The sequence below is a fragment of the Puma concolor genome, chromosome D1 (genome assembly GCF_028749965.1).
Source record: "Puma concolor isolate L17-30 chromosome D1, mPumCon1.1.hap2, whole genome shotgun sequence".
Classification (NCBI taxonomy): Eukaryota; Metazoa; Chordata; class Mammalia; order Carnivora; family Felidae; genus Puma; species Puma concolor.
The window spans coordinates 16,336,860-16,361,858 of NC_141676.1; the positions used below are offsets into that span (position 1 = coordinate 16,336,860).

Genomic DNA, 24,999 nt, shown 5'->3' on the forward strand with positions numbered 1-24,999 from the left:
TAGGGCGCTCTACTGGGATCCTAGAACTACTAGCAAAGGAAGCCCATTTAAATTTCTAAATAAATAAATGGTATAGAATCACCAATCATCTTTACCACATTCCTTAGCACAACAGCCTGGCAGCTTCAGACAAATGGATCATGTGTGAGCTAGATCTCAAACACTCAATCAGGAAGAGCTCTAGTAAGATGCTCAGAGAACTTCCCAAATGTCCCAGAACTTAGGTCATAGGAAAAAGCCTTTCCCTTCTAGCATCAGCAGTAGCTGGGCACAAGCAAAATCGACATTACCTTCATCAGCAGCATGTAGGAGATGAGGTTGTGCAAAAGTGTGGCCAGCAAACGATCTTCATCATCCTCCAGACGCTTCCGGTCATGTTCTCCCAGGGACAGGTACCTAAGCAGGAGACAAGGACAAGTCAGCCCTCAGATGGGAGACCACAGAACTCGGAAAAGGCTGAATTTGCATTTCCCAAGCATTTGCTAAGTCTCATACCTGTCGATCATTTCCTGGGGACCCTGATCCATACCCATCCCTTCTCTCTCCAACATCACAGCATCTAAGAATGCATCTTCCCAGAACTGCATTTGGTCCCACAAAGTAGAACGCTCTTTGCCTGTGTAGAATAGAATTTTTCTAGAGGCTTATTTAACATATAAAGAATATAGCTGCCAAACCAAAATAAAGCGTAAACTCCAGATAGAAGGGACAAATTCTAGGACAAAGGAAACATGAGCCTCTCCACCCCAGAACTAACATCCTGCCACCAGCCCCAGCTCCTCCAAGTGAGGCCCAGCCCCTCCCGAAGAGGAAGGATGCACACAGCACACAAAGAAAGGTGGTTACTTATAGAAAAGGTCTCCATAGCCGCATCCTCTAACTGGTCCCACATCGATCCTTTGTCCCTTCCTGCCAATTTGTGAGCGGGAAGGACCATGGTAGCAAGAAAGGAAAGACAGACAGACAGAAAGACAGAGGCTGTTGATTAATACCAAAATCCAGTCTCTTATAGTGCTCACCTACTGCTATTTGCAGACCTGGTAAGTCACCTGCTTCAGATATAAAAACGCCCTCTAACATCAGCACTGAGATCGGCTTAAAGCTAAGCAGCTAGTTCTTTGGTGCTACCCTCTTCCCCAGCTGAGTCCAGCTTTCTTCCAGGGCAAGAGGCCTCCCCAGTCTGTTTCTCACCTAAGAGTCCCTCGTAGAGATAGACTCGCTGGCTTACATCTTCAGAAGAGCGAACTGGGCTGCCCACCAGCTTCTCCTTTACACTTGGCTTCAAGCTGTGGGCTTTCCCCTACAAAGAAGAGGTACCAGTCAGCTGCCTGAGGTACCGATGGATAGGGTTTGCCACCAGCTCACTAAGAGGCTCACACACCTGTTATCTTCCATCAGCAACGTATACTCTAGGAGTCCTGTTTTTGCTACTCTGCTTGCCCCAAGGATTTGACCAGAAGTCAATGTGATAATGCTGCTGTTACTGCCTCTTAAAACATGCAATCACATTTTCATTTTGCTTGTCTTTACCCTTTAGTCTCTATAAAAGACCATTTACTCTTTAAAAAAAAAAAAAAAAAAAGCAAATTCTCTGTAGCAGCATGATGCAGTAGAAAGAACACTGGTTTTGAAGTCGGACTGACCAAGGTTCAGATCCCTGTCTCTCGCGAGCTGTGTGACCTTAAGCATAAAACTTAGCTTCTCTGAGTCTCATTTTCCTCACCTATAAAAGGAAGGTATGTATCATCTACCTCACAGGACTATTACAGAAATTAAATTAGAAAAAAATATATGAAGCACTTAATCAGGCCTGGCACATGGTGTTGATAAATGTTAATTTTCTCTTTCCTACTGTCTCTTAGAAATATCTGCCCCTTAGAAATATCACTAACTTTATGTGCCACTTCCACAATAGTCGGCTTTCTAATCATTCAAAAAAGACTTTTAACTGGGTCAGAGGCAGGTTTCATGCCCATTTCACAACTCCTGCAACAGCATAAGCAGAGAAGCAACCAATCAAAGGTTATTAGGCAATACCTAATTAGTGCGTCTAAATGCCAGTCTCCAGATTCATAGCCCAATTCTTTGTTCAATGGACCATACTGACTTAATCCAATTTATTTCTTACTGTTTAGCCTTTTTTTGAGCCAAGAAATTTAATTGCTCTCAGCAACTCAGCTGTACAAAAACAGCCCTTGCCCACCAGCACAGAACAAGTAAGAATTTGTCCCAGGAAGGTGCCAGGAAAGCACACAGCTGAAAGGCTTTTTGCAAGACTGCTATCCCATATTATCTATCTTAACTTCCAGAATGGAGACACACGGGAAGGATTTAAAATACTCTCATTAAAATGGTCTATTTAGACTCAAGGAAAGTTAAGGTCCATTAACTTGAATGGCTCTGCTGACTTTCCATCCCATTTGCCACCTTCACTCAGGGATGTCACCTGCTCTATCAGAAACACACACAACAGAAAGCCCTGAGGGTGGGAATGATCACCAGTGTTAAATATTTGATTGCATTTAAATTCCATCTTCCATGCTCTCCACAAAGATAAGGACCTATAAGCTCCTGTAGAGACTATCCATTCTCGACTCTAATAAAGTGACAAGCATATCAGAGTGCTTAGTGCTGTTTAAAGAGGCATGTATACACCAAAAAGTAGGGTGTCTAAAGGCAAGAACTAAACAGAATTAATTTAATTCCAACTGATTGCTGGCTTTTTATATGATGTAGGGCAAGTTCTTTTTCCCTAAGGTTTTGTTCCCATCAGGAGAGATTAGTCACAGAAACAGTGAATTGCAAACTTGTTTGAGAGTGAGAATCGTGCCTTATCTCTCTTTCTTTAGTACAGAAAATAGCACTTAGTAGATCACTTAGTAGATACTTATTAATGAATGAAAACATCAAATAACTGTTAAAAATATACTAAAATAGGGGCGACTGGGTGGCTCAGTTGGTTAGTGTCGGATTCTTGGTTTCGGCGCAGGTCGTGATTTCACGGTTCGTGAGTTCAAGCCCCGCGCTGGGCTCTGTGTTGAGAGTGAAGAGCCTGCTTGGGATTCTCTGTCTCCCTCTCTGCCCCTCCCCTGCTCGTGTGCACATTCTCTTTCTCTCTCTCAAAAATAAATAAACATAAAAAAAAAACCATACTAAAATAAAATAAAACTGAAATAAAATGCTATTTTAAAGCGCTGTATAAATAGAGCAGTGACCAGCATAAAACCAAACTATTCCATAGCAACAGGCTGACTGGTACACACTATAACTGCCCTGACATTGCCACAAAGTACCCATCACCTTGTCTATTGTAAATGTGGGGATTACTGCTACTTAGGATTTGAGGCCCTTATCTGAGTGGGAGGGGAGCCCAACTCCTCAGTGATTCTTGAGAGGATCCTAAAAGCCCCAGATCATGGAGTCAAATAACTCTGAAAAAAGATTTGAGAAACATTTCTTTGAAGCCAGATATATCAGGATTATTCATTCCTGACTGATTCCTGATATTCTCCTTTCCTTCTAGTTGCCCCCTAACTTTTCATTCTTTTCTAATCCACTGCCCTCCCGTGAAAGAGCTGATCTCCTTTTGTTAGTAAACAAAACTCACAAAGATGGTGCTGGTAGCGGAGTTGGTCTCAATTTCACTATCAGACAAAGTGCCCCGAGAGCTGGCCAAGTGGGCGCTGCCCTCACCACCTGCTCCATCACCTGCGTTGCTGCTCAGGTCACTGTCTGCTCCAAGGGTCTCTCCAGAACTATTACTCACCTGGAAAGGAAAAAGGGGTAGTAAGGGATATTCCCCAGGGAAAGGTTCCCAGAAATGCCCAGCTGTTAGAGCTCTCCACTGCCATAGAGAAAGCACTGAACTTCAAAGGTGGGTCAGATAGCCTCTGGAAGTACCTTCTCTACAGGATGAGGTGCCCTGGGTGCAATCTCAGGGTCTGATCCCACGCATACAAACCTAGGACATCTCCACCATGAACATCTCCACCATGAGAACCAAGCTGACATGAGACTAAGAGCCTCCATGGGAGAAAGCAGCCCCCTTTTCCAGAGGGAAGCTCACACCCCACCCACCAAGATGCCAATGTGGTGTTCCCCTACCACGGTGCTAACTTCAGAGTCCTGACTTGAGCTTCGGATCATAACAGCTGGACTCACACCAATGACAGAGTCTGGATCAGTCCTCTGAAACGACACGGGGACTCAGACACATTAGAAGGGGTGTCCCATATACTCCTGGTTTCTTTAAGAAATACTGTATCTTCTTCCTTCTCCCCATCCCCAGCCTACTATTACCATCCCTAAACAGGTCATGAGAAATTTATTTTTTTCCTGAATATAAAATATACGTAATAGAAAATAATAAAAACTATGTAATAAAAAATAGTAAAAAAGAAATACATACTCACTATAGAAAATACAAGAAAGAATAAGGAAACAAAAGCCATAAACCTACCACTGATATTAATCACTGTTAAGGTTTCAGTACATTTCCTTTTAGTCTTTTCTACATACATTTTAAAAATAAAATGGGAATCATACTACATGTAGCTGTGTAAAGCATTTTCCCATGTTACTACATTTTTAAAAACAGTCTTCAATGATGTTAATATCATAGTACATGATGTATTATACTTATTTCATCAGTCCACTACCACTGGGCAAGCATGTTGCTTTGAGGTTGTCTTTTTTTTTTTTTTTTTTTAACTTAAAGAAGTATTCTGAGAGAGCAAATTTAATTCTCACAATTCTTAACAAGGTCATCACAAACCTGGGAACCAGATGTCAGGCTCACGCCACTGTCCGCGCTGATCTGGGACTTTTTCTCTTCTGTCTCACCAAGGTCAAAGACGGGTTTGATTGCTTCAGGCCCTGGGTAGGGGAAGACCTCTGTCACCCAGTGCACACACACACAAGGGGCAGGCTGGTGAAGGGAAAGGGACAGCAGCACAGCCTGGTCCCAGACCTGTTCAGCGTGTCCCAGTCACCTTTCCAGGGACTGCCCCCACCTCGGGCCCCATTGGAAGAAGTCCCCAGATGCCTTAAGAACCAAGTAGGACAAATTAAACCTGGTCTCAAGGGGTTCTGTAGCCATCTTCACAACCTGAGAAAATTCTGAGCAAATCATTCTAAAACAGAAAGCTCCACAAACAAATGTCTAAACCACATTCCACTACACTCAGAGTCAGAGCTTCACTGGTGTGTACAACCGGTTATGGGTCCCCAGGTCACTCGGTGCTTCCCCAGCAAATGTATCTAAAAGGGGCTAGAAAAGGATAGGCCCAATGAGATACAGAAACACCAGCTGTTTCTGTGGACACAGCCTACCCCAACCCTACTTCTACATTTGAGATAAAAAAAACAAACACACTGTCATTTTTCCCCACCCACCCACAGTAGTATGGCAGAAGGACAGAATGACAGAAAGCAAGAAAGCGTGCCTAGGCAAGCCACCAGAGAGAGCTGGGAAGCTACAGACTCAACACGGAGGGACAGCAACCATCTCTGCCAACTGTGCCCACAGGCCTTCTAATGGGTGAGGGAGATCTCAGCCAATGAGGGGCACTGAAATAGGCGACCATTCTCCCCACCAACTCTGAAGCAATAGAGAACCAAGGTCTAAGGGACTTTACTCGATAGACGCCCTGATTACAGCCTGATTGCTAGGAGGAGCGGGGAAAGAAGCAGCCTACAAGTCACGTACCTGTGAATCACATACCACCTACCTGCTTTCATTCCAAATACCCCCCAAGAGCAAATTTGGGGTGGGGCTGACAAAGAGAGCCTGCCCCAACTGGGCCTGGGGAGTTGGCAGGTATGGGAGATTTGGGAACAGGAAGGGGCATTTGTTCCTTACTCTGTTTTTCCAAAGCTTTTTGCTTTTTCACTTCCTGGTGCTTGTTCCACAATTCTACCCCAGATGCAATGTAAGCAGGAGAGAAAGACAGAGAGAGTCAGAGGCTGGTCAGACAGACAGAATGGAAACCCACCCAACCCAAGCCGATTCAGTCTCAGGCACAGGATTACATATTAAGAGATAAAAAGAGATCTTCATTTTGGGAGGTTAAAAAATCAAGAGATCTAATGCCTTTCCCCCACTCATGAACTAAAGACTCTAAATTCCTAACCCAAACCTTAACGTGGTAGTAAAAACCTTGCAGAACGTGAGAGATGGAACTGCCTTGGACCAAGCTCCTTCCTTTTGGCATGAGAAAACTGATCCTAACGAGGCTGGAGCACTTGCTCAAGATCATGTAACTTAGGATCACCTGGGACCATGCTTTCTCTGCCAAATGAGCTGGGAAACAATTTTTAAAGATTCTAGACAGATGATCACCGCAAGCAGCCAAAGGGGTTCAGAAGTGTGAGCACAAACCTGGCTGATTCACGGGACTGGATAGAGGCCACTCATGCAGGTGGTTAGCATCCTTCCTTGTTGCTACCAAAAAATCCAATTCACCCTCAGTATTAGCATCTGCCCTGCCAAGTGACCCGTTCTCAGCTAGTCACCTGGAAAAATGCTTTCAGTAAAGGTGACAGAGAACACTAAATGGTCAAGAATAGGATCTTCATTAGGGTAAAGAAGAGAGAATACTGATCATAGCATTCCTTTCCTGGAAGAACTTGAGTGCCTACTTAGTCCAATCTCTTCATTTCCCAGATGAGGAGACAGAGACCCTGAAAAGAGGAAGTGCTTTGCCCAAAGTTTCATTCCTAGCTGGGGGGCAGATACAGGACTAAAACTCCGGACCTCCAGACTTGCAGGCTGGTGCTTTTCCTAGAGCATCGCATCATGTGGGAGAAAGACTGGGTTGGCTGCGTCTAGGACACTATTCTGCTGGCTAGAGAAGTGCAGTTCCCCAACAAAGGAAACTGGTTCCTCCTCCCCACTTTTGGGAGCATGAGACAACTGCTAATGGTGTGGCAAAGAAGCATCAGCTAGAAGCAAACTGCCCAGGGAAACAGAACCAGAAAAAGAAAGACACAGCCTAGATGGCTCTAGGTCAAGTGAGTCAAATGGAGGTGACACCCAGAGAGCTCACTAAGGCATTGCCTCAGTGGGAACAGAGAGACACCAAACGTAAACAAGCTCTTGGTCGAGTCCAGTGAGAAAAGGTTTGAAGAAAAGCCGATTCAGAAATCTATACCTTGAGGTCCAGCGCCCAGGGAAATGGGGTTGCTGGACACACCCCAGGAAAGCAAATTTGAGGGTAGTATAATGGTTGGATGGGAGAAAACTGGCCGGACAATTATAATTTTATAGGCCAAAGACGCATCTATAAACTTTCTTATAGCTTCCTGGACCTCACATCTGAAGAAATCCAGATGTAAATAAAAAGCGGGACAAGGAATATAGCTCAGACTCCCTGCACTAAGCCTCACTGGCCCCTCGAAGCAAAACTTCCATTCTTCCTCTGCGATGTAGGTGGGGGTGCCTGTAAAGGAAGCATAAGCGATAAAGAAGTACAAAGAAATTCCATTAGAAATGGATGCAGATCTATCTCCCTCTCTAGAAAGCAAAGCATGGGGAAAAGAAAGGCAGGATTCTGAATGAATTGAAAGGAGGGAGAGGTATTTTAGAAGCCCGAACCCTCCACCACACCAAACACGGTGATACATACCAATAGACGCTACAAAATTCTCTTCCTTTAAACTTCTGGTGTCTAGCTCTTTAGGACCCTTTCCTGCAGCACTTGGTGCCCGAGGTCCTAGCTGGGGAACTCTCAGCTGTGCCATAGCCTTTGGGTCCCCCCGCCCAGCCAGGCCAGGATCCTTGCCAACTGGTGTATTTACGCTCTCTGTTGGACTTCTCTTCCGCTTGTCTGGTTCTAGGAAAAGAGGGAATACAGGAAGAGGTCAAGAGACACAACGAGTGGGAATCAAGCTGCGGGAACGAGGTGGGAGAAGCAAGGAGGATGCAGAATGGAAAAAGTGCAAGGAAAGAAAAACAGACATCTTATTTTTCATGACAGAAAAACACCTGGTATGTATAAACACGCATTAAAAAAGGAAACCCCGAAGCCTGAGGGGAAACAGCCTGGCACTGGGAAACCTGTGAAGAAACAAGCCTTCTTTGGAGATGAGTGGAAGAGTTGTGGACAGCGCCCGCCCAGCTGGTGCGATCCCTACCTTTACTGTAGTAGTGGGTCTGGGCAATCTCCAGAAGCCCAAAGGTGCTGGCCATGCCTCCCAGGCCCGCGTGGGCATAGGACTGCTCCAGGCTGAGCACCGTGCACTTGAGCAGGTCTAGCATCCCCTTGTACACCTTTCGACTGACCTCCTGCAACAATAACCCAGGGGCTGGAGTGGGCAAAATTGCCTTCGGGGTCCAGGTCCCTCCGGCAGTTGATTCCAGCTCCTCACCCCAGACACTGACCACATCAGGGATGACGTCTTGCCGGGCGTCGTCCTCCGACTGCACTGTGCGGTTCAGCTTGCTCAGGACAAAGACGCGCAGCTGCTCACTCTCCAGCAGCCGGCGCACCTTTTTCATGTTGAGCCAGCCAACGCCCTGGCCGTCCAGCACACTGTGCACCACCTCCTTCAGGAACTGCTGGTTCTCACTACGGGGTCCACACACAGCTTCTGTGGTCATCGGCTTCTTTGCAGAGCACCCCGCCTCTTTCACCAGACTAGATGTTTGCCTCCAGGGGCAAAACGCAAAGCCAAGTCTCCAGGGGTGCAAGTCCCCTGCACCCCCCACCGCTCCGGATCGCCTGGTGTGCCCACATACCCACCACTGCTGTTTTATTCTTCTCACCAGGGTGAGCTACTACTGTTGCATGGGAAGTCAGAATGCGCAGGGCTCCCAAGAATTGATTTCATCACCCAACTGACAGGTTCTCTCCCACTCCTGAGCCTCCCTACAGTGTGGTACAGGAATCGCTACCTCTATCAGAGATCTTTTGTAATAGCTCAGCCATGGATTACCTAGAATTGCTGGATCGACCCTGAGGTGATGGAGGCTCTCTTTTCACTGTTGGGCTGTGTTTAATAACAGATGACTTCTGGTCCACTAAGGCCCTCCTGTTTCCTATAGCCAGGAAGGTAGGAATGAGAGACATCACTACTGTAGTCCAGCAGCCTTGTCAGCACAGCCCTGGGAAGCCACGTTCCACACCCGTTCCCCAGAAGGGCCGGGTGAGGGTGACCCCAGGGCATCACACATAGGTAGAAACCAGCCATGGCAATGTGGAGGAAGTGGGGATGAGACTCAGGCCACTCCACATGCACCAGCAGCATGCCCCACGGGCAAGCACGGGCGTCACGGGGGACAGGGCAAGGCAGGTCACCCATGTGGTACCGCTTGCTCCATGAGGAGGATGGCCCTCAGGCAGGCACAGAAGATGCTAGGAAAAAAAGATCATGCACAGCTCACGGGCAAGACCCACCTTCACCACTCCCGGGGCCGGCTTCAGTAACAATCTCCATTAGAGTATTTAGCCCAAATACTGGGACACAAAATACACAATTAGTAGGTGCACCATGATACCACAACCCCTATATCCCTCGATGGAGCTGTAAGTCAGATAGTCTGAGGATTCTCCCAAAGCTTAGTGCACATAACCTTAGTTCTCAGGCACCTCAGAGCTGGAAGCCAAGAGATCAGGAATCAACCAAGGCTCTAGGAAAGACCATTCTTAAGACTATGGCCTCTCAGAGCCAGGGGCAGGGTACATGACACAAGGGACCTTCGGGTACTAAACAGGCACATGCATGAAAGAAGGACTGCTGGTTTTCATGAAACATCTAGCACAGGGTCCACAGGGCTTGCTGGTATGCAGAGAGAGGAGACCCATCTTGCAGATGCTGTCATGGGACGTGGGGTTGGGGTGTGAGGATGGGAGGTGGATGGGAGTGGGAAGTGCACAAATGAAGCATCAGCATGCAATGAAAGCGCTTCAATTGCTCCCCTCCCCAACTGTATCAAATGAAAGCCGGTGACGCTAACACTTTTCTACCCCTAACCTAGAGTCAGGTGCAGATTTACGCCACAGTGCTAGTTAATCCCCTACGCCACTAGCTATTCTGTCCCTCTGCCCATCTATCCTATGTTCCCAGCCCCACCAAAGAACACTCCTTAGATTCCTGGGATTTTTAATCACTGGGAAGAGAAGTCAGGTGAAAAATATATGGAGCTGCTTCTCACTATGCTTTCTACTGTAATTAAATAGTTCAGCACAATATCTAGAGAAAACAAACAAAAGTCAGAGTAAATGCAGAAGAGCTCTTCAAACTCTCAGCGATCACAAATGAAAATCAAATAAGGCCTTAAATGCCCAGAGAAGCCAACCGATACTACCTGGCCCACCCACAGGCCCTACGTTGACAGGAAGCCAAAGAGGCTTCCTGACGCTGTAACACTGCCAGGCTCTCTATGAGCATCCCTCAGTGGGCCAGCTAATCGGGATGAAGCTTGTCCTACATTCATGCAACAGGAACCTGGCAGATCACTGGCAGCAGCTGACGATCCCTGTGTTAATTATGTACACCTGACAAAGCTCCCCCTAAGAAGCAGCGGTGATCTCAGTTGCTATTATCCTAAATGATACGACAGGGCCGTCTCTTCAGCTACAAAGACACTTTCCATCTGAAAACGAGTAGAGCCCATAATGTGCAATGAAAGCCATGAGAAGCGGTATGAGGGGCAACAGCCAGATCAAATGATTCGTCATACGCAGGGCTCCTGACAAGCACCCGTAGGCCTGAAATATCTTCTGGAGAATCCTGGTATGGCAGAAGGAGGGCTGTAGTTACCTTTCAGACTGGGGAAGGGTGTGGTCTTCTCTCGGGCACCTTTGGTGGGCAGCGTGAGGTTTGAAAGGCTGAAGCTTGTACTGTGGTTCCGATATAGGCTGCCTATCAAGGGGAGGGTGTGAGAGCGAGGAGTTAGGAGCATAAGTATATCATCATCTCCGTCTTTCTCCTTTTCAAACATAATCCCAGTACCTCTGATCTACCTTAGAGAGGACCAAGTCTAATTCAGGGCAAACATGGGGGCCACTGTCAGGATAGCTCAAAACCCAGTAAGAACTTTCTCTGACTACCTCCCATGGGGACGGACAAGTGTCCCATCAACTGCTAACTCAGCATGAAAGCCAGACAGTTAATGCACTTTTGGTCAAAAGTTGGTGCTGTCCCTGTCTGGCTTCTGAGAAAAACTCACAATCATAATTATACCCAATGTTGGCTTTCTCTGGCCCCTGGGCTGTCCTCAACCTTTAACTGATACCACCCCTCATTTCTGGAAATATTCTCTAGGCACAAAAGTCACCTCATATAGATTTCAAAGCATGTTCATGAAAAAGTCTTTCACCAGGCAAAAAAGGTATTAGATATGTACCCAAATCAAATATGACCAGAATATTTCCACAAGATATATGTACAAGTGTATGATTTTTAATATAATGACTATCTTTCAGTTGACCAGCTGTCTTACCCGAAACAGACTGAAATCTCTGGGTATAAAGATAGTGACTACTCTGTCTCTGTCCTTTATTGACTTCCCTTGGAAATACCTTATTCACTATCACCGCAACAACCTGAACTGGGGCTTGATAATGCCAACCCAGTTCTACCTCTGAAGTTCTAAGCAGCATCCACCATAGTCAGGCCCCACTGCATAGAAAACGGGACAGAGGCACGAGAGCAGAAGGCACTTACTGGCAAAAGACATGATGCCCCCGAAGCCCTCGGTGCTGTTGTTGGAGACGGTGGAGGTGGGAGAGCTCGCTCGAGAGTCTGATTCTGCGTCTGAGTCGCTTGCCAGTTTCAAGCTGTTGGGCCGCAGCAGCTTTTGAGCCCTTGAATGCACAGTGGCACCTATGAGCCCCAAGCAGGGGTACCTACTCTTGGAAGTGTGGGCCCTATGCTACACTGCAGTCACTGCTCCCTTCCCACAATTTCTATATGCCTAGATCAAGGCACCACCATGGGATGGCGGGTCACAAGAACATTCAGACTTCTCTTTCTGATTAACCCTCACCCGGGGTCCTCTGTGGTGAGGTCCTTCAGTCACCCACCTAGAAGGAATCCCCAGGCTCTCACCGATTGCCATTGACATGTTGGCTGAATCGGGGAGTGTAACTTTCCCCCTGCTCATCATCATCTTCCTCAGGGGGAAAGCCATATTGGGGCTCGAAGTATGGATTGTCATAGGTTCGCCGGCGCACTGACCCCTCTCCAATTTCTGTCTGACGCCTGTCCGCGGTCGATTTGCCAATGCTGGGAGGCGTGGTAGGGAGGGGCTTGGAAACGCCTACTGCTGCCTTATCGTCCACCTCCGTTGAGTCAGCAGGTTCCTAAAGGCCATATTAAATAAAAACTGGTCACCTGGTGCCCAGTGATACCTACCTACCTCAGTTTGGCAAGGCCAAGCCAGGTCTATTAGATTCCCATCTCCTATCCTAAGGGAATGTGTGAGAAAAGATCTCTATGACACTCCTGCTCTCTGTCCCCACAAACCATGCAAAGGGGACCTTAGCTAAGCCCTGAACAAAGCCCGATGAGTTCCTTCTGGAGTCAAAACTACGTCTCTTAGGCTCTAAGCTATGGGATGTATAGAGAGGAAGACAGGAAGACTATGAAGAGGCAAATTAACAGCTTCAGCCTCGCCTTCCTAATGGAGGTATGACCCACATAAGTAACAGTTCTCACTTATCCGCCCTTCCAAGTCCTCACGTACAGAATTAGCTCCATGGACGACGGTGCTGGGGCTACTGCTGGCGGTGGTGCTGGAGCTGGAGCGCAGCGGGGGGTTTTCCTGAGGGTTCTCGCTGTCTGGGCCAGGTTCCTCTGATTCCTTCTGGTTCTGCAGCTCAGCAATCTCCACCTCACTGGCATCCCCCAGGGCTGCATGCGTCAATGGATCTACATCTGCCAAAACCCAAGGTGGCAGGTACAGACCACACCATCCCAGAGCCTCCAACCCCTCCCAGAGCTGGCCCATCTTCTCAAGTACACTTACTAGGGGTATCACCATTGATGTCACATTTCATCATTTCACTGACAAAGTCACCAAGGGAGGAGTAAGAAGAGCTTGAGTCATCATAATCCATGCTATCACTGCCACTGCAGAGTGAAGAACACAAAAATAAAAATAAAAATAAAAATAAAACAGAATGAAGGGGCAGGAAAAGTACCAGCAATCAGCATTAGGAAAAAAAAAAGGGGAGCATTCTCATACACACACACACACACACACACACACACACACACACACACACACACACACTGGACTATTACTCAGCCATAAAAAAGAATGAAATCTTGCCATTTGCAACAACATGGATGGAGCTAGAGTGTATTTTGCTAAGCAAAGTCAGAGAAAGACAAATACCATATGATTTCACTTACATGTGGAATTTAAGAAACAAAGTAATCGAACAAAAGAAAAAAGAGAGAGACAAACCAAGAAAGAGACTCTTAACAATATAGAGCACACTTGGCTACTGGAGGGGAGGTGGATGGGGGGACGAATGAAATAAGTGATGGGATTAAAGACTACACTTATCATGAGGAGCACTGGCTAATGTGAGAATTGCTGGATCACCGTATTGTACACCTGAAACTAACATAACACTGTGTGCTAACTATATTGGAATTAAAATTAAAAACTTAAAAAAAAAAAGAGGAAAACTCTTAAGGTCAGGGAACAAGATAAAATAAGGAAGCTAACACAAAACAATCAACCAAAATATCATCAAGGCTTCAAACACTAATGTTTAAGTCCTATGAGGTTCTGCCATAGTGCTCAATAAGGACTAGCGAGAGCCTCTCGACCTTAAAAAGCGGTTTTGCTGCTGCTCACCTGTCATCAGTAGGGTCCGAGTCAGAGTCACGCTCTGGTGGCACACTCAGTGCCTCCGCCAGCTGGGAATTGCTATCATAGACTCGATAATGGATAGGCTGCAGCTGATGGGCATACCACTTTGGCTTGTCACCAATCAGGGCTGGATCAAACATATCTACCCACAGAGAAAAAAAGAATAGAGTTAGCAACAAGGAGGAAAAAAAAACAAGCAAAACATAGAAGAAAGGCAGGGAAACGTCTAAAGCAAAATAGGAATGGAAGGGGCAGATCAAAGATGAGAAAAGGGAAAAGCAAAGGGAAGAGCCATCAGGAGGACAAAGACGCAGGGGCAAGTGGACTCACTGTTGTGAATTCGCTGGAAGGCATAGTTGGTCGGGTTAAGGACCCATTCGCCAAAGTACTCCACAGCCTGAGTCCTGGCCAGCTTCTCAGCAAAAGGAGTCTGTCGGGGACGTGAGGCTAGAAAGGAGCCAGCTTGAAAAGCTACCACAGGCCGAGGGAAGAGGCGCAGGGTACGTGTGTGCATCTGAAAACCCTGCAGCACGTTGGGGGAGTTGAAGAAGCGGACCATGGCCACTCTGGGGAAGAAGGGGATGGTGAGATAATTCAAGTCCCACACCCTGCGCTAGAAGGATTCCTATGATCCAAGGTGTCAGACCACCTCCCCAAGTCATCATTTCACAGGCTTCCAACATCAAAGGGGAAGGGATCTTAAAGAATCATCAATCTCTTTCTTCACTCAAGGCCTAAAACGCCTGAGAGTACGATGAATTAATTCTTCTTTGCTTTTACTAAGGTGACAAATATACCTAATGAGAGAGCAGAACCCAATCTAGGCACCTGTGATGGTCTAGTCGACTTGGTCGTACCTGGTTGCGACATCCACAGAATCTACATCATTGCCATAAATGAGTGGGTTGAATTCAGTGGAAGGTGTGGACTGCAAGTCGTTAGAGGGCCTTCCCAAGAGAAGGGGGATCTCTTGGCCTTCATGGAATTTCTCCAGATTGAGGATGGGCTGGGTGTTGAGACTCATGCTGGCAAGGGCCTGTGGAACAACAAGAAATCCCCTATAGAAGGCAGATTCCTGGGCAGCTGGCCAATCTCATCTCCTAGGAAAGAGCCTTAATCTTTGAAATCAGAATCCAAATACCGTACTTTAACCTTTAGAAGATGATCTGAATTATGTAGCCTTGCAGTTTAAGCCAGGTTGGTTCAAGGCAACCTGATCAGATCTGAAGTCCAGGGCAATAATTTTCAAATTGATTTTAGCCATGAAATGTTCTTTTTCAACAACATGTTGAAATCTGTATGAAAATATAAACAACTGAGACACGTAAAAGTAAAGCTTCTCTGAAGGACATAAGGAACCCAGAACCTCATGTGCTCAGTGTTACCAGCCTAAATCAGCCCCTATGAGGCTCCATGGGGCAGTTTGAAAACCACTGGTCTAGACCAGCAGGGCTTCCTTAAATACTCATGAGCATTGGAATCATCAGGAATGTTGTTAAAAATGCAGATTTTTCTGGTTCAATATATCTGGGGTGATTCTGCACTTTTAACAACCGCAGGCAAAAGTAACACTGCTGGTCCATGGACCACACTTCAAGTAGCAGGGGGGAAGGACACAGGATTAAGGAACCCAAGGATCTTAACTCCTACCAACATTTAAAGTACCATTCTATATATCAACCTCTCCATCTCATTAGTCATACCTAAGTAACCATCAAGAATGAAAACACGGCAAAGGAAGACAGAGAACTTTCTCAACTTGCAATCCTCACAGACTCTGCAGTAACAAGACACCATATTACATCAGCAGGGATGATGAGAGGGATGCTACAAAATGACCCATTTACACCAAGCAGAGGTACTGCTTAGCAACTAAGACAACACAGAGATTCCTGAAGACCCTGAAGATGACAACAAGGATTCCTAAAAATAAATACGGAGCTATCTACTGATGGTCCTACATAACACATACAACAGGGCAAAGGGATGGGGCCTTGTCATATTTTACCTTCAGGTACTTTGTTCAGCATGCAGGAGAGGAAGAAAAGCAATGAAAAAATGTATTTAAGAGATTATTCAAAGAGAGGAATTTTTGAAGAAAGCATTCTTCAGGGACCTAGAGGTCAATTCAGGAGGAAAATATAAAAGGAGCCAGACTATCCAAACAACTAGTTCTTTCCTTACAGGACTGAGAGACCACTCTAAGCCACAAAGAACGGTACACATGACAAGAAACAGAAAATGAAGGTTGTTTTTTTTTTTTTAATATATATATATAGTATTCTAAGTATTAGAGGGTGGGAGGCATACAATGAATTAGAAGATATCTAATAGCCTTTTTGAGAGTCATCCTGCCACCCAGAAATGTGATACACCTCTTCTTAAGCCCACCTGAGGCTAAGAAAACCTATTCCACCTGAGGTCCGAAGGGAAACGGGCTCTCACAACAGCTACAGCCTCTGCAGCCACTCGGGAGTAGCTACCGCTCCTCTTCCTCTTCATTCTTCACTCACCTGCTTCAGATGCTTTTTCAGCTCCAATGATTCCGGTTCTGGCAGGATTGGTAGCACTTCTGCATTGGTGGGGGCAATCACCTGCACCAGAAAAAAGACAAAAGGCACGACCTTAGAATTAATCGCTCAGGAGTTACTCTTACGTAAGGGTTAAGTGGAAGATGTATACACAGTATTTTCACATATATGTGAACATGTCTATTATGCATACAAATATATTACATATACACGTGTATTAGGGGCACACATATACACGGCTGTGATATACATACACACCTGAAAAGAAATATACCTCAATGTTACTGGAGACTACATCCAGACAATAGGACTATGGTTTTTCTTTCTTTTTTTTTTTTTCAAAGTTTATTTTGAGAGAGCGAGTGTGCACATGTGGGAGGGGAAGAGTCAGAGAGAGAGAGTGGGGAGGGGGAGAGAGAGAGAGAGAGAGAGAGAGAGAGAGAGAGAGAGAATATTCCAAGCAGACTCCACAATGTTAGCATGAAGCCCAAAGCAAGGCTCAAACCCATGAACCGTGAGATCATCACCTGAGCCAAAATCAAGAGTTGGACCCTTACCCGACAGCCACTCAGATGCCCCTGGTTTTTATTTATTTCTTTACACTTATTTGTATTTTCTAAACTTTTACTATAAACAGATATAAGGGCTTCCTGCTGAAATTTGAGTATATTCACACTACAGAATATTACTGTACATTTTAAGCCTGAAAGGCACTGTCTTACTAGAAACCATACCCAGGAAAACCATGAGATGACCTACACCATAGGCAGTGGTCCCAAAACCACAACTGCCTACTGCTTCTAGATGCAGGGGAGCACTTCATTCTGGCAAAACTAAATCTTGTACTCGTTTGGGTCTTAACCAAGGGCCTATTAGCCAATAAAGTAAAAGCTAAGCATTAAAAAAAAAAATGGTATCAATGAGTCACACAAGACAAATCACCCACCAACTGAGGACCTTCTTGGGAATAATCTAGAAAAACAGAACACAATCCTATTCTGGACTCTACAATATCTCAGCCAAGAACCTCACCCTATTGCTGTCCAGATCCACCAGCCATACATCATCAGGCATTTTGAAGTCCAGTTTGTAGAGGAAGAAGCTGGCAGGGACCCCAATGATGTACGGAGTTGGAGCCAACAGTAGCTGTAGAAAAAAAATAAGAGGGTAAGAAACAAAAACTAAACATATTTCGATCACTTATCACATGAGGATTTTTCTTGATGAGGAAATGCAGGTCCATAATCTCTTTTCCAAAACTCTTGAGGCTAGGTGTGTTTTAGTATTCATAGTTCTTCAGATTTTAGAAAGGCAACAGTGTATATTCTGTATATTATGTAACACCTGCAGGAGCATGGCCAGTAACCTATAATGATTAACATTTACTTTGATAAATAAAAACCACAAATAACACAAGTTTTGCCATCAAATCAGTTCAAAGTTAGGTCATGTTTTGCAGACAAAGAAGTTAGAGTAAAGGATTGAAGACCAGTATTGATTTACAACTTCTTGGCATCGGGCGTTCTCCCTCAGAGCTGGCCAGAGTTGGAAGACAGAGGTGACAAAGCCAGAAAACACCTGAAACTCACCTGTTCTGCCGATGCCATGCAGGTGGGCAACAGTGGGATTACAGGAAACATATACTCCAATGGGTAGATCATCGCCACAAACGCCATCACAGACATGGAAAGGGCATTGTAGTCTCGGGACTGTAGCACCACCTGCCACAAGCCATACCATAAGGATCATTCAACAGCCTAAATAAGGTTTATGGGGAAAGTTTCCAATGCTACAATTTAATTTCCATTTCACCATGTGTAGGGCTCCATGAGCATGGCTTCCACAATTATCCCTGCCTCATGCCTTACTTTTCTGGCTCTTGTTTGCCCAATGCCAGGACCACTCATTAGACTAGAACTACTGATACTTCCAGAGAATTAGTTCAGTCTAGCTAAGGATAATTCACCTGTGTGGCAAATCCTCTGAACACATCCCACTTAATTCAACCCACATCTACTGAGTACTGCCGTATACCTGGCACCATGTTACCTCCTAGAGACAAAAAGATGAAAAAGCTGTAGTCCCTGTCCTTAAAGATCTAAAAAGCTGGCTCTCTCACCTTGTGCTCTAACAGGATGCAGGTTAGCACCTGAAGACAGGCATCCACACCCAGAAGTTCCAAGGGAAGGTGCAGTGGGAAATCCACTAGGGTGAATCGAGAAGGGTCTGGAAGAGCAAAGGTCAGAGCTTGTTGGAGCTCCTGGGGTAGGACTTCAATGTCTACTCGCTTCTGCCCAGAAACAGGCACTGGGGAGCGCAGCAATCGATAGATCCAGGCCTCAATCTCTCGAAGGTCATGCAGAAGGGCACTTGACTTCTCCTCCACTAGCAATGATCCAGTAAAGATGCGCCACATAGTGTCCCTGAGGAACAGACAGCAGGAAACAGATGCGTAAGCACCAGGAGCTGATACCCCAAAGCAACCCAATGCAACCATAGAGAGTAAAATGCTGACAACTGGAAAAGCCCACCCTTTGGGCTCAGCTAGGACCAGAGAGAATAGACAAGGGTGAAACAAGTATAAAAATGTATACACAGCAGGACTTACTGTCCTGTCTGCCATGAAATGTTGAACTCCAAACATTGTTATGGCAGGAAGTTTAACTTTGCAGCTGTCTTTCGCTTAGAAAGGACTAACACAAAAATGCTTAAATAGGTATGAAAGACCTCAGGCTTTTTTTTTTTTTTAAACAAAAGTTTAGGGGCGCCTCGGTGGCGCAGTCGGTTAAGCGTCCGACTTCAGCCAGGTCACGATCTCGCGGTCCGTGAGTTCGAGCCCCGCGTCGGGTTCTGGGCTGATGGCTCAGAGCCTGGAGCCTGTTTCCGATTCTGTGTCTCCCTCTCTCTCTGCCCCTCCCCCGTTCATGCTCTGTCTCTCTCTGTCCCCAAAATAAATAAACGTTGAAAAAAAAAATTTTTAAACAAAAGTTTATTCTTAAATATACAACAGGATATAAGACAACACTTCATTCTAGCTACCTGAAGGACCTCAGGCTTTAGAGGCAATTTCCTGCCCCTCACACACCAATTATACCTCATCTCTAACTGCTTCCCTCTCTTCTGACCATCAGTGGCAAAGTGTACCTTTGTATGCCTCGAGGGATGCCTAGTTTCTTGCCCAGCAACCGCTCACTGCAGCAGTCCACCAGACGTTTGAGGGTGTACAGACATTCTCGGAAGGTGGAGAAGAAGGGGTAGTGGCTGAGCACACACAAGGATGTCAGAGTACTGTTGCGGGAACGGCTTCCTGCCTTGGCCCGGGGTTTGCCCCGAGGAGACTGATTCACCTCAGGGGCAGAGTCAGCATTGGGAGGCTGCAGGGACAAGCCACTCTCCGAGGTCTCAGTACCAACTTCTTCTGAGGCACAAGTGGCACGGGGTCCTTCCTTCCCACGGGACCCTCCCCCACCTTCCCCCTTCTCCTTAGGCATTCGCTTCTGGAAGGAGCGGTAGAAGTTAACACAGATGCCGTAACGCGTGACTCCAGTGTCCTTGTCAGTGAGGGTGAAGACGAAAGAAGTGTCATCCCGCAGGCTCATGCGTCGCTGCCTCACACTCAGACAGCCCTCTGGTTGGCAGAAAAACACAACGTCTGGGGGCAGGGGAAACTCAGCGTGGTCCTCCAGCGGGTATCGCCGTAGCAATTCAGGAGTCTGGGCCACACTATCACTGCTCGGGTGCCTGAAGAATATAAAGACAAATTCAGCAGCCTGGAGGGATAGGATGTTGTTTCAAATTTTAACCACAGTCCAGAAATAAAGCTCAAAATGCTATTTTGGATAAAGTAACCTAACTGCACGACCTTGGAAAACTTGGGTGTTGCTTGCCACATTTAGCTGGGGGGCTAAATGAGGTCTGCAGTGTCATGAAGATACCCATCCTGAAATGCAAGGAAAATTGCAGCAATAGAATTATCACTAATGCATTAAGATGATTAGCACTTTTAAAAGGTGTATTAGCTAATGAATTACCAAAAGAGCATATGTAGGTTGAGAAAGAGCACAGGGTACTTTTTTTTTTTTTTTTTTTTTTTTTTTTACAAAATAAGGAAACTGAAGCATACAGGGTATATTTGCCCAAGAACACAAAGATGCTAGATAAGAGCAATTCTGTTCTGTCTCTGTTCCTTTGGGCCAATGCTCTCAATCCACCTGACTGTTATTTTCACTAATGGCATCAATGTTCCTATGAGGGTAAAATAATAGAGAAAGAATGAGATATGCAAAGCAATGTGGGCATGGGGAAAGGGAATAATTACAGATGTTGTGGTTATCCCAAAAGACAAGACAAAAACCAGTCTCTTCTTGGTTACCTGGCCCCTACGATCACTAGATAGTCAAGTAACCGAGGACAGAACTTCTTCTTTTGCACCATGATTCCAATTCATCAGTTCATCTCAGAGAAACTTCAAGGCACCGCACAAGGAGTCAATGTTCCCAGGAGGATTTCTGATATTATCTGAAAATTCAAGTCCAATAGGAAAAAAAGTACTGATAAGATCCACTGCTGGGTGTAAGGGACTCATCTCTCTCAGCTTCATTCCAGCCAGGGTCATAGGTCAGAAGACCTTCCATTTCAGTAGTAAAGATGGGGAAACATGACACTTTTCCTAGCCTAGAGCTTGGTCTAAGCTTTTGAACTCACAGGGCCAAATGTCAAGAAGTAGGAGAGGGATGCCTGGGTGGCTCGGTCAGTTAAGCATCCAACTCTGGATTTCTGCTTAGGTCATGTGGAGCCTGCTTGAAATTCTCTCTCCCTCTCTCTCTCTCTCTCCCTCTCTCTCTCCCCCCCCCTCTGCCCCTCCCCTGCTCATGCTTACACGCACGTGCGCTCTCTTTCAAAATAAATAAATTTTTAAAAAGTAGGATAAATAATGGCTCACTTCCCCATCCCTACAAACCAGCCCATTTCCAGCCTCACTCCTGGTGCTCTGTTTCTGAAAAATAGAGCCAGTTAGTCTAAACAGGACTGTCATTATGATAATAAAAACTAAGTCACTTCTAGGACAGCTCCAGGCTGAATCAGTATCAAACCAGACTCTAATCAGTACTAATCTATACTCCTAGCTCTATATGAAAACCTAATTATTTCCTGAACCAACACGCTGCATTCAGCTTCATGGGAAACTACCATATAAATTGTATACTTAATGCACTGAGACAACAACAACAGTGGGCTACTGTACCCTGTGCAATCTCACATGAGGAATATCCATGCTCCAACTGCTCCATCTAAACCATTTTTCTTCCTTCTTCAAGCAAGAAAGGGGCTCACTGGCTACCGCTACTAGCTCTGCCCTTGGTGCTGAATCATAGTCTTTTTTTTTTTTTTCTTCTTTTTTTTTTTCCTCTACTCTAGTCCCAAGATTGGAATCAGTGATACAAAACACACAGATGAGACTTTGTCCTTCTATCTCTAATAGAAATTAAGAATTAGATGCAGAAATAATAGGATTTCTGCAAGGACAGGAAGAGGTGCTCAGTAATTTCTAAACCAGAGACCAAAAATTAGGAAAAGCTTACGTGGCCTTAATTATAATCTCTATCCTGTTGGGTGTCCATACACTTCTCTAAATAAAATGGTTCACTCCACTACAAGCTATCCTCGGTGCATACAGAAATGTACCTCTGTGCTCCACACATGGCCACACTAGGACCTTCTTTACTGTACACACAGGCATTCCCATTACACTACACACACACCACTCTCTCTGCTGCTGTGTGCACTTCCATACATAGACATGCACACTCCCTGTATGCTTAAGATTCTATTTGATTTCGATAATGAGAAGCTCTATCTTTTTTCTTCCTACTTAATAATAAATAGACCGCTCTGCAATACCTCTCAAATCCTCAAAATTCTGCTCCCTCCCTTCTGTTGCTCCCAATAGAGGACCTGCAGGTAATAGGATTCGGGTTTGTCTCCATGGCGACTCTGGCTCCCAGAACTATTTATAGCACAGCCACAGCCCCTCCCCTGCTTGGTGACCGCACAGTGCTAGCAGCTGCTACTCCAGAGTCAGCCAGGGCCCATAACAATTCATTCTCTTTGAACCTAGAGACACTTCTTCCACTGACAGCACCTGCTAATTATTAGGTTATCTTCTTCCCTACCTATCTTTAGTTTGCACTTTGTCCTACTTCTGGATTTTGAGAGATTTCTTCTTTCTACACAACCAAAACCAAGTTTCTAAAACATGCCATATGCTCATTTCTAGGTATCATTAACACCCAAAAAGTCCTTTGGTTCTCTCCAGTGCCATGGAGTCATGAGCAAACCGCAGTAGGTGGGGCACTACTATAAAGTTGATTTCAACTCCTCCCAAGCAGAGTAAGAAGGGGAGGGAAATAGAGAAATGAAAAGGGGCATAGGTAAAAGCATAATTTGTTCTATAATTATGTGCAAAATACTTAGGATGAGAGCCAATGTATCTCAAAACAGAATTTACAGAGCCAGAGCTCAAGGCTAAGTCTTGAAATCTATTTTACACTGAAAATCAAGAGCCCTTTCCTGCCAAAATCTCAAATATCACACCTGAAGTATCTTCTACTGACATATTAGGGCATCAGGCCTCTAGCCTTGGTGAGATCCCAGCCCTCCCACTTGAGAAGCATGTGATAAAACTCAAATCATTATCATGCCCTACAACGTTCATGTCCCTCCAGAGCCACGAGGACCCCAAGATCTTGTGACTATTCTAGTACTAGTGATAGGATAGATGCTTAGCCACACTTCATGTCTCATCAATAGCCACTACCTCCCATTATTCAGATTGCAGAGATAACCAAGGCTTTTCTCTCCATTCTCCCTCCTCTCTGTAAAGCCTCTAACATCACCTATAACTCACATCCTGTCTTCATACCAACCCAGGCTCAGCCTCTGCCTCCTGCTTCAACCATGTTTACTAAGGGGGAGTCCCTGGTTTCCAGCTCCTATATTCCAAAGGCATCAAGCCCTAAACGCATACCTATCTGCTGAAGTCCTCCATCACCATCCACTCCAGATGCAGATTTGGAATCCACAGATCTTTACGTTCTCTATGTCTTTTCAGCCTACAAATGGTAACGTTAACCAACCCTTTGGATTCGTCCCTCGTTTGGGGCAGAATGTCATAGTAAAACCACAGGAACCGGAGAGCGATATGACATCTTTGCTGACGTGAGCACAACAGGAGGCTCTCTCCCCTCCTACCCAGGCAGTGACCTTGCAAGCGCATCAGCACAGACCGGTCAGCGTGGGGGAGAACGAGAGCAATAAGGCAGGCAATAGGCAGGGTTGGGAAAGGGGGGGGGGGGGGAGGCCGGGCAGGAAGAGGAATTTAGAGATGCACGAGGATAGGAAGGGAAGCAGTTGCGGCAAAGATTAAATGGTGTCTCGACCCTCCAACAAGCAGTTTTGAAACACTCCCCCCCCCCAATTTTTTTTCCCCAAAGAACCAAACATGGTCTCCAAATCGTGATCAAATGTAAGATGCACACACACATACACACGCGCGCACGCGCCAGGTGCTTATCCCGGCTCGGCCCCCGGGCTGGACAGCTCTGCCCGCCCCCTCACCTGCTGGACAGTTCTCACCCGCCCCTGCCCGGCCGGCAGGAATCGAGCCCAGCCGCCGCGAGCGGCGCTGGGTCTGGCAGCCCGAACCCGGTCCGCGGCCCCGAGCGCTCTCACTTCTAGCCCCGCCCCCTTCCCTACGGACTCCCCTTCCTCTCCAGACCCCACGCCCCCCCCCCACACGCCTCTTAGGGCCTCCTCAGAGGCCGCTTCCCCCCAGAACCCCTGTTTCCTGTCAGAGCCCGTTCACCCCCGCGAGGAGTCCCGTCCCAAATATCCTCCAGGGCCCCCGAATGGCCCGGACCTTCCTACCTCCCGAGCCTTGGGGAACCGGCCAGGCCCAGTCAGACCGCCCCTGGCAGCTGAGCGTCGGTCGCTTGCCGGCGCCGCTTCCAGCGCGCGCCAGTTCCGTGTCTGCCCGGGGGGGGGGGGGGGGGGGGGGGGGGAGGGGGGGCGCGTACCACTCTGAGCCCGCGAGGGAGGGAGAGGTTGAGGGGGTCGGGGGCTGTACCATGCACCACTGGGGGGGACAGAGCTGCACCAAGCCGAGCGCTGAAGGGTGGAGCCAACCTCGGGAGAAAGGCGGCTACGCACACACCTATCCGAGTGGGAGTGGGAAGGCGATGGGGAGCGCTGGGCCAGCCCAGCGCCAAGCGTGCCATGGGGAGGACTCAAAGGAATACCTTTTGTTCAGGTTGCACAAAGAGATTTTAATTTGACAAGGTAATAGCGCCCATTTCGACGAAATGTAGATTAATCTGGGAGCGACTTCTCAAGATGAAACTGCTCTTGAGACTTTCTGAGCGTCCCCCACGCCTCACGCTTCTTCCCCCTGCAAGCGGCTTGGAAGTGCCCAGCAGCCGGGGCTGCAAAGCCGCTGCCCTGGAGGTGGAGCCTACCAACTCAGGGACGGCGGGGGGGACCGAGGCCGGAAGGCGCGGCCCGCTGTCTCACCTACAAGGGAGCGCGCAGATCGAAGGGGACGTGAACGGTGCCGCGGTGTCCGGTGGGAAATGGAGTCCAGCC

The 24,999-nt window shown here is 46.7% G+C and overlaps 1 protein-coding gene across 50 annotated transcripts in view; it reads right to left on the minus strand.

Annotated features, from left to right (window-relative positions):
• Positions 1–24,599, minus strand: part of MADD (MAP kinase activating death domain) — a 40,216-nt gene extending 15,617 nt beyond the window's left edge. For 2 of the 50 annotated variants that reach the window (XM_086677482.1, XM_086677455.1), the window contains exons 1-29: positions 24,286–24,598; positions 23,387–23,471; positions 20,732–20,877; positions 19,504–20,100; positions 18,479–18,782; positions 17,949–18,080; positions 17,392–17,505; positions 16,342–16,422; positions 14,686–14,864; positions 14,159–14,394; positions 13,814–13,970; positions 12,971–13,074; positions 12,689–12,879; positions 12,052–12,305; positions 11,668–11,807; positions 10,762–10,863; positions 9,396–9,455; positions 8,935–9,037; positions 8,381–8,567; positions 8,134–8,284; positions 7,626–7,832; positions 5,861–5,914; positions 4,775–4,875; positions 4,117–4,188; positions 3,608–3,766; positions 1,192–1,300; positions 847–909; positions 496–616; positions 291–396 (exon numbers count right to left, since the gene is read on the minus strand). In XM_086677482.1, the coding sequence (XP_086533608.1) occupies positions 291–396; positions 496–616; positions 847–909; positions 1,192–1,300; positions 3,608–3,766; positions 4,117–4,188; positions 4,775–4,875; positions 5,861–5,914; positions 7,626–7,832; positions 8,134–8,284; positions 8,381–8,567; positions 8,935–9,037; positions 9,396–9,455; positions 10,762–10,863; positions 11,668–11,807; positions 12,052–12,305; positions 12,689–12,879; positions 12,971–13,074; positions 13,814–13,970; positions 14,159–14,394; positions 14,686–14,864; positions 16,342–16,422; positions 17,392–17,505; positions 17,949–18,080; positions 18,479–18,782; positions 19,504–20,100; positions 20,732–20,793 (4,146 nt within the window). In that variant the 5' untranslated portion in view covers positions 20,794–20,877; positions 23,387–23,471; positions 24,286–24,598. Of the gene's footprint in view, positions 1–290; positions 397–495; positions 617–846; positions 910–1,191; positions 1,301–3,607; positions 3,767–4,104; positions 4,189–4,774; positions 4,876–5,860; positions 5,915–7,625; positions 7,833–8,133; positions 8,285–8,380; positions 8,568–8,934; positions 9,038–9,395; positions 9,456–10,761; positions 10,864–11,667; positions 11,808–12,051; positions 12,306–12,688; positions 12,880–12,970; positions 13,075–13,813; positions 13,971–14,158; positions 14,395–14,685; positions 14,865–16,341; positions 16,423–17,391; positions 17,506–17,948; positions 18,081–18,478; positions 18,783–19,503; positions 20,101–20,731; positions 20,878–23,386; positions 23,472–24,285 lie in introns of all 50 variants that reach the window. The other 48 variants (XM_086677479.1, XM_086677451.1, XM_086677492.1 and 45 more) reach the window with 43 other exon arrangements.
• Between the last annotated feature and the right edge of the window lie 400 nt (positions 24,600–24,999).